This window comes from Anomaloglossus baeobatrachus, chromosome 3 (genome assembly GCF_048569485.1).
Source record: "Anomaloglossus baeobatrachus isolate aAnoBae1 chromosome 3, aAnoBae1.hap1, whole genome shotgun sequence".
Taxonomy (NCBI): domain Eukaryota; kingdom Metazoa; phylum Chordata; class Amphibia; order Anura; family Aromobatidae; genus Anomaloglossus; species Anomaloglossus baeobatrachus.
This window is the reverse complement of record NC_134355.1, coordinates 619,264,142-619,272,761: the sequence shown is the minus strand read 5'-3', so window position 1 is coordinate 619,272,761 and position 8,620 is coordinate 619,264,142. Positions and strand designations below refer to the sequence as shown.

Below are 8,620 nucleotides of genomic sequence, written 5' to 3'. Positions count from 1 at the left end.
CCAAGAGAAGCAACGCCCTTGGGACTAGTCCCCTCGCTCATTAGCCTATGGTAAAAGAGCTTTAGAAATACTTTTTCTAAAGATCTGTTTATCTATGCTAGTGTATACAGGGACGGTTAGGCAGGGATTAGTAATATGCACCCAAAACTGCTCGTGGTTCTGGATGCATATTACACCTGACAGGTTCCCTTTCAGGTTATATAAGAAATTCCTGATGATTGGTGCGCTTTAAAAAAAAAAAAAATGACAATGTTTCTTCTATCCACTGCAATATTAATCATGGACAGCTAACAAACAGATTGTGCACTGATGCTGTCCGTGATTTTCCTAGATCTGTAGACTTATATGGGTAAGTTTAGTCTGTGACTAGAGTTGAGCGGACTTCTAATAATCCGGGTCCGGCAGATGCGCTGCGGGTTGAACAATAAGTCCGGATCCGATCCGGAGTTCGGACCTATATAAGTTAATGGGGAGCGGATCTGGGGACGAGAGAGAGAGCGAGAGAGAGAACGAGAGAGAGAGCGAGAGAGAGAGAGAAAAAAAACCCAAAAAAACCCCAAACCCGAACCCGGATCGTGCAGCCGGATTCCCGGGTCCAGATCGGACCCGGATCGGATCCTGAAACCGCGTGGATCCGGACTTTTACAGTTCGGGTCCGCTCAACACTATCTGTGACTCAAAAAATGGACAAGGTGAGCAAAAAGAACACTGACATGTGCACAGCTCCATAGATTATAATGGGCATATGATCTAGCCGTAAAAAACACTATTGGATCTGATAAGGCCGTAATTTAGGTTGATGCAATCTAATCATGCATCCCTCTTAAACTGTCTGCAGTCCAAATTATGAGTCACTTGTGGTAGCATGCATTACCCTCTCTTTCGCTCACACCAGAGAGACGTACTCAGATATGAATAGAAAGTAAGACTGATTTATTTCCGGAAGTGTTACAAATATATATAACCTTATTGGCTAGGTGCCAAGAATACGTAACACGTCTCCTATTGGATAAACTAGATACAGCTTATTCTGTGATATACAATTTACTGTAATGTGCTTGGTTCCTCATTTATATTAAGCAACGTCAGCATTATTCACTTGTCACAAGAATAGCCCAGACTGTCTGTCTGAGTCTTATGCCAAGAGATATGTGGGGTACAGTTCAAACAACATCTTAAATCTTGTTCTTTATGGATATCTCCATGTAACTCCTATATACTCATAATAATGATAATCACATCCCTAACAGTCCCCCCTTTGGAGATAGCCAAAAAGTCTTTCCTTACGTTTCCAGGTCTATTGATCTGTCCTAATGCTGATGGTTACCTCACTCACATACGAGATACCCCATCCCTTGTGGATGAATCTCCCCACCCAACAGACTATGCATAGGAAGCCAGATCCTGACCGTGTTCTCTAGACTGTCCTCATGGCTATGTTCCCCTGGCCCACGTTATTCAGGAAGGGGGAACGTGGCACTAGTCCTTTAATTGGCTAATATTTATCAGGGTTGGGTTCACTCAGAGTCTCATGCTCCTCAGTCCTCAGGCGGTAATGGTGGGACATCAAAGGTGGGATGTAGAGTCGTCTTCCAGTCCACATGCTTAGATATCATCATCCTGGCACAAAGTATCGGGTAGAAGAGGGAAGACAGCCATCTCCTGGTCTCAGGCAGGTCCGACATCTCTTTGTAGTGGAATGCATGGATCTTCGTCCGAAAGAAAAAGAGTGAGGGAAGAGAGAGAGAAAGAGAGAGAGAAAGATTGAGAAGAGAGGGAGAGAGAGAGAGGAAAAGAGAAAAGAGAGAGGAAAAGAGAGAGGAAAAGAGGAGAGAGAAAAAGAAAAGAGAGAGAAATCTAGATCTGGTTGGATCTGGAGGAGAAAACTTCAAAAACGTGTATTAGGCAAATGTTTAAACAAACAACAAGCTTAGTTGAAGTATCTGGCGCTACTTCTAAACAGGATTTCATAGGGTCTCAACCTAGTGATCCCTGCTGAGGTGTGTCTGACACTGAACAATTCAAGGGGAAGACTCTCATGCCCTTGCCTTCTACACTGCCCCATCCTCCCAACCTTCCCCCTATTCTGTGGCTGGTATGGGGTGTGTAGAGTCAGTTCTGTGTCTAAGGCCTGCCATATCTCTTTGGCTGGCAGTGAAAGCAGGTCACTAGCCACTTTCCATGGTCTCCGGGAGCCCACAGCTGCACCCTATCTCAGTCCTCTTCTTCTGGGACTTGCTCTTGTAGGGTCAGGACAACGTCTTCTCAAGACTTTCCATCCTTCCTTTCTTCTTCACATCTGGGTCATTCGAAAAGCACAGATTGACTGACTGTTTCTCTCGTAAGTGGTCTTGCGGCTTCTTTGGATGTTCTGTCAGTGAGGGCACTTCTTACTGCTTCCCTTGACTCCTCCAATGTAGGCCTCAACCCTGCTCACCGCGACTCTGTCTGGCAATAGCAAAGCTTCCATCCGTTCTTCTATGGCCTCATGGCGGCGTACAGTTCCATTGTCAGTGATCAAGTCTCTTATCCTCCACAGAGTAGATGCTGGCTGCCATCTTGCAGGCTGCAGCGAGAGCACATACATCTGCTTCTTCACAGACAGGCATGCGGGTAGCGACTGCTCTATCAGCACAGCGTCTTCTGCTACCAGCACCATACCCATGTGGAACCGTCTTCTTGATGCACATCTTGATCCATCCGCAAAGATGTTAAGTCAGGGTCCAAAGGTGTATCCGTCACGGTATCGAATCCAGAGTTTCAGCTATGCCAGAGTCGACTACCTCTTCCACCAAGGTGTCAGAGGTGGGACACTCCCCCCTTGGAAGAGGGAGAAGTTCAGCAGGATTAAGGACCGCACACCGGGAGTTGGTGACTTTGTCAGGGAGCAGTGATGTCATACGGGCACTGATCTTCAACTGGTGCTTTAGGTAGGTGTTCAATCTGGCTGAGTAGTGTTCAAAGGACTGCTATCTTCTTCCATGGCAAACATGTAGAATGACTTCTGGGCTGGAGATGACGTGATGATACTCTTCAGGTGACTGTGACTGTAACTCAGGTGACTGTGACTGTAGCTCATCTGTATGTGGGGTGATCTTGTAAGCTGCTAGATTCATCTCCATACGTCTTGCCACTTAAAGGAGGGTGTCTTGGTCTTTACCAGCTGTAGTTGTTTGCATATGGGCTCTCGGAGACCTGATACAAAGGACTATACCCAGGTTTGTAAAAAAAGAGCAATGGGTGTAACTTTGGGGTCAGGAGAACATTGAAATTCTAAAAACTAAAATCCCCTAAAATCCCGGGGAAAGAGAAAAGAGCACAAGAGGGTTTGGAAACTACCAAGCAGCACCCCCTGACTACATCTACACAACTAGGAAAAAGCAGTGGAGCGTATCTACTCTACCTCTCCTGTGCTGACCCTGTAACTCGGGGCCCTGCACTCTCCCTCATCCCGACGGTAGACCTGATGGTGGTCAGGGCCGAGCCTCCAGCGTATCCCTATCTCCTGTCAGACCCTGCAAACTAAGACACAAAGGATTACTGGGTGCTGCCAACGAAAACTTTAATATATGTCAACTCCTGATGATCAATGTCCCCTTGGGACCACATGAACCTCCACCCTCTCTATCAGGGAACTCTTGTGCAAGACACCAGGCAGGATAACATACAAGTGAAAATATCTCAAAACTAGGCTAAGTAACAACTGCCATATGCAGAAAAATATTCACTGTCCACCAGGACTAATAGTGAGCAGTCTATATGGTCTACTAAATTGTATAACATACAGAAAAAAAACAAATATGCAAAAGTGAAGGGAAAAGGTCCACAGGACTATCAGCAATAACCTCTGCTAAGGTTCATTAGTGGAAAAATGGAGTGTGTGTGTTCCAGGTCCCTGTCTCCCAAAATGGAGTGTGTGTGTTCCAGGTCCCTGTCTCCCCCCTCTGCAGTCCCTGCTATGTCGGCAATAAACAGAGCAGTGACTTTGGCTGCTAAAACAAAAAAAATGGGGAACTGGGTGTCGGCTGGACTAAAAATGGCGTCTAAAGATGAACTATGTAGTGTCTGAGTTAAAACGTCCACTAAAGATAATTACCGATAAGAAACAGCCGCTAAAAGAGGAAGTAGGTGTTGGTCAAAAATGGCGTCTGAAGAGTCCTGGGAGGGAGTGAAAAGAAAGATGTCATGTATTGTGACATCTACATTCAGGAGGTATTCAATCTGTCACCGGGAATATGGATTATATAGGGACCCCTGGGCTGACCCTGTAACTAGGGACCCTGTACTCGCCCTCATCTCGACGGTAGACCTGATGGTGGTCAGGGCCGAGCCTCCAGCGTATCCCTATCTCCTGTCAGCCCCTGCAATAACTATCCCCATACCATACCCCACCCAGGGCTGAGTGACAGAAAGAAATCTACATTCAGAACAGGAAATAATGGGGTGGGCTTACGTGGACACAAGTCCACCCTATATATCAGCTTATATTTCTTATTTTCACAGACAGGTAAAATACACATAGTGCAGTTGCTAGATTCAGAATTACTCATCAATTCACATCTAGAATTCTCCATTTCAACATACGTGTGTCATTTACAACTAAACTTCACCGAATTTCATTCACAGGACTGAAATGGAAACTAACACTTCCCTGTTTTTTTTTTTTTCTTTCTTTTCAACTCTCCTACGGTGTTTCACACCAAAAACTGCGTACATTATACATAAAACATCTTCCAGTGTCACTTGGGTGATAAGGTACACACACCCTCACTGTAAACCTGGCTCCATTACTGGCCAGAAAGAATCCCCAGCTTTAATCTGGGTGAAAACATCTTTCAGGGAAAACTATATATGAGATATTATGTCAGAGAGAGAATTCACGATATACATACACCTCCATGAGAACGGTCTATCGACTACTCAATAATTCCGATTAAGACCAAAGTTTAGGGGTCTTCCCCAATGTATTCAATTCTAGGTAAGAATACATTGACATCTACTAAAACAAGACCAGTGAGTACGCATACAACGTTCAACTCACTGCTTAACATGAAAACCGTACCAGGTAACAGTCTAACAGTCAGGGCTCTTTCACCCACTGTTTCCTTAACACTGCACCTGTACATCAGGTCCAAGGTATCAAACATCAATTATTGATGACACGTCACTCATAGGTGTATATATCTCAGTGTTCCTTCACAAGGACTGCAGCCTCTTGGGGCTTCCATGTCACATATTTAGGGCGTTCTTGTCTGGGACTATCGGAATAATGGTGCGATGCCATGTGTGGCCTGACGTCCTCAAATAAGGACAGCACCTGTGGTTTACCTCTACTAGGGACAGTGTTGGTGGTGGGGTGGATCATTGTTAAATCATTGTCATCTTCCTGCCCCCCCTCGGTGGCTTCTGTTGCTCCAGCAACAAATAGGCCAGTGGCCTTGGGACTGAAGATGGCTGGAAAAGGGAACTAGGTGCGGCCCAACCTGAAATGACGTCTGGGCAGGCTAGGGAGGGCGTTTGGTGGGCAGGGGGACAAACTACACAAGTCCAACCCTCTGGGGACGACTTATAAGGAGGGGGGCGTTGTTTCCTAATGGGCTTGGCCACTTCCTGAGATGCCATTTTCTGATCTGGTGCAATATAGAAATATCTACTATGCCAATTTTCTATCATCTTTTGACGTTCTATACCATGCCTCAGCATCCATAAGGAGATCTTTATCTTTCAAGATCCCTCGCTTGTTTAACAAAACATCTTTCCATTCCTTCTCGTTCGCTTACTAATTCTTCTGCCGTTAACTTGACAGGTGTGGACTGATTAGACCCCATATTAAAAAGGGTACACGACCTAAACTAACACGTCAATCTGGATGTCTGCTATGCCGTAATCCACTTCCTCTTCTGGACCAGAGACTATACACATCCACAGAATACATAGAATTTCTACCTCAGTCCACAAACCATAACTTGACAGGTTGTCCTACCAGGAAGAGGTGTCACGTGGGTGATCGATACTAAATTCACCCTCACTATCTCTTACTTCATGTACTGGTAACCTCTGTTCACACTATATACACCTTCTTTGAACGGTCCGTCCAGAACATCAATAATCAATGATTAAGCCTGACATCAAGGGTTTTCCCCAGTATATTCAATTCCTAGGTAAGAATACACTGACATCCACTAAAACAAGACCAATGAGTACAACTTAAACTCACTGCTTAGCAGGAACACCGTACCAAGTAACAGTCAGGGTCAGTCCCCCACTTTTGTAACTTTATACAAGACTGCACATGTACATAGAAAACCCTTCCAAATCTTCTATCCCCGAAGATCAGGTCCGTCCAAGGCCTTATCAAACATCAACTATCGACCGGGCTTGCTAACACACCAGTGTATCTCCTCTTATACACAACAGTTAATATTATTTTTTTTTTTTTTTCCAGTTTCTCCTTCACTCATAGAAGAAACCAGCTTCAATATACTTCAATATATCAAAGTATATTCCCGTGACACAACTTCCTCTTTTCGCGTAACCTGCAAGTACGAACGAACAAAGCACATAGAACTTCCTCTTTTTGCAGCCCACCTCGCTGCAAACAAACACAGTGATTAGAGCGATACCAGCAAGTATTCCACCTGCTGCAAATAGACAGACATTTTTACACAGGTAGACACAGGTCAATACAATGACATAACAATAAGGACACTGTATACACCATCCAGGTGGCTGATCTCACCTGCAGATATAACCATATATATCCATATATATGTATCCAGCGTATATCACAACTTCCTCATTTTCCTCTACTTTCAACTCAGAGAAAAACAAAACTATAGAACTTCTGCTTTTCTCAAAGAGCAGACAAAAACCACATTACATAAATTACAGACAGCTTAAGGTGAACCTGACCACCTTGGTGTGGGATCTCTTAGGACGGCTTATCTCATGCGAGATGGCGGTCATTAGGTGTCTAGACTGGGACAGCCCAACCCCCCCCTTCGAAATGCAAGTACACGCATGAGGTTTGCAAGGTGAGATTATACAAATGATCTCACCTGCAGCTGGAGTTGCGCAATTCTCCACCTCTCGTGTAGTTGCCTTCCGACTGAAGGTGTCAGCACGGCCGTCCGCCATCCAGAGCTCCATCCTAAGGTTCGTTGGGCGCCAAATGATAAGGCCGTAATTTAGGTTGATGCAATCTAATCATGCATCCTTCTTAAACTGTCTGCAGTCCAAATTATGAGTCACTTGTGGTAGCATGCATTACCCTCTCTTTCGCTCACACCAGAGAGACGTACTCAGATATGAATAGAAAGTAAGACTGATTTATTTCCGGAAGTGTTACAAATATATATAACCTTATTGGCTAGGTGCCAAGAATACGTAACACGTCTCCTATTGGATAAACTAGATACAGCTTATTCTGTGATATACAATTTACTGTAATGTGCTTGGTTCCTCATTTATATTAAGCAACGTCAGCATTATTCACTTGTCACAAGAATAGCCCAGACTGTCTGTCTGAGTCTTATGCCAAGAGATATGTGGGGTACAGTTCAAACAACATCTTAAATCTTGTTCTTTATGGATATCTCCATGTAACTCCTATATACTCATAATAATGATAATCACATCCCTAACAGATCTCATACTTCAAAAACAGACATCTGAATGAGGCCTAAGCTCCAGAGATATATTACACAGAAGGGTCGGGCATTAAAGGGTCAGATTTATTGTTTTCTTTCTCCAAGTCTCCGTCATCAGTGTCCCATCGTCTTTGTGGTGTCATGTGATTAGAAACTTCGGTGCAGCAATGTAACCTGAGTGATCTGGAGGAGAATCTATATGAATTGTATGGGGGGATCCACACAACATTAGGCAGCCCCCATATTCCTAATGTCAGTGGCTTGGGGCCGCCGATCATTCTTCATTCTTTTCATCACTCCTTTGGAAAAAGAGAAGATTCCGGGTTATTATTGTCCACGTCGTTCCAATAAGGTAATATAAAAGGCAGGGCCCCCAACTTCTTCTCCAAGAGGGGCCACAATTTGGACTCCAGGAACTGGTTCCCTTCATCTGATAAGTGGAGCCCGTCAGACAGATACAGCGTGTAGTCCTGAAATCAACACAATGGACAGGTCTGATCATTTCTATAACAGATAAGCATGAGGATTATATCACAGAAAGAGCCGCCTCCGCATTAACCCCTTCCTACAGCTGTATGGTGCGTAAACCACACATTGTGCTGCCATATGAAGAAAATGTCCTGTTAGGTTTAACAAACCCTCAGATTACCATTTAATGAGTATTCATGTTATGCAAAACTACATGAGTTCACCTTAATGAGGTGCAGTGCCGTTTTCAACCACTAGATGGCAGTATAATCCTTAAATTCTCATTAACCCTTGTCCAACAACCATTGTATAGGTATGGTGCCTGTCACATGCAGTATGGGTCTGAGCTTCCCTCATCCATGGCAGGTACCGGCTGTGTTATACAGCCAGCATATGTATCTTAACAATAGCGATCGCTGCCAGCTCTGATCACCACAATTTAATTGCCTCTATCACTGTCTGACAGCGGATTTTAACTGGTGCGACTCCATCGGCATGCCAGT

General features: G+C 44.5%; 1 protein-coding gene across 5 annotated transcripts in view; it reads right to left on the bottom strand.

Moving 5' to 3' along the window:
- Positions 1–912: 912 nt before the first annotated feature.
- Positions 913–8,620, bottom strand: part of IAH1 (isoamyl acetate hydrolyzing esterase 1 (putative)) — a 45,868-nt gene continuing 38,160 nt past the window's right edge. For all 5 annotated transcript variants that reach the window (XM_075341095.1, XM_075341093.1, XM_075341094.1 and 2 more), the window contains one exon: positions 913–8,119. In XM_075341095.1, coding sequence (XP_075197210.1) covers positions 7,943–8,119 — 177 coding nt within the window. In that variant the 3' untranslated portion in view covers positions 913–7,942. The remainder of the gene's footprint in view (positions 8,120–8,620) is intronic.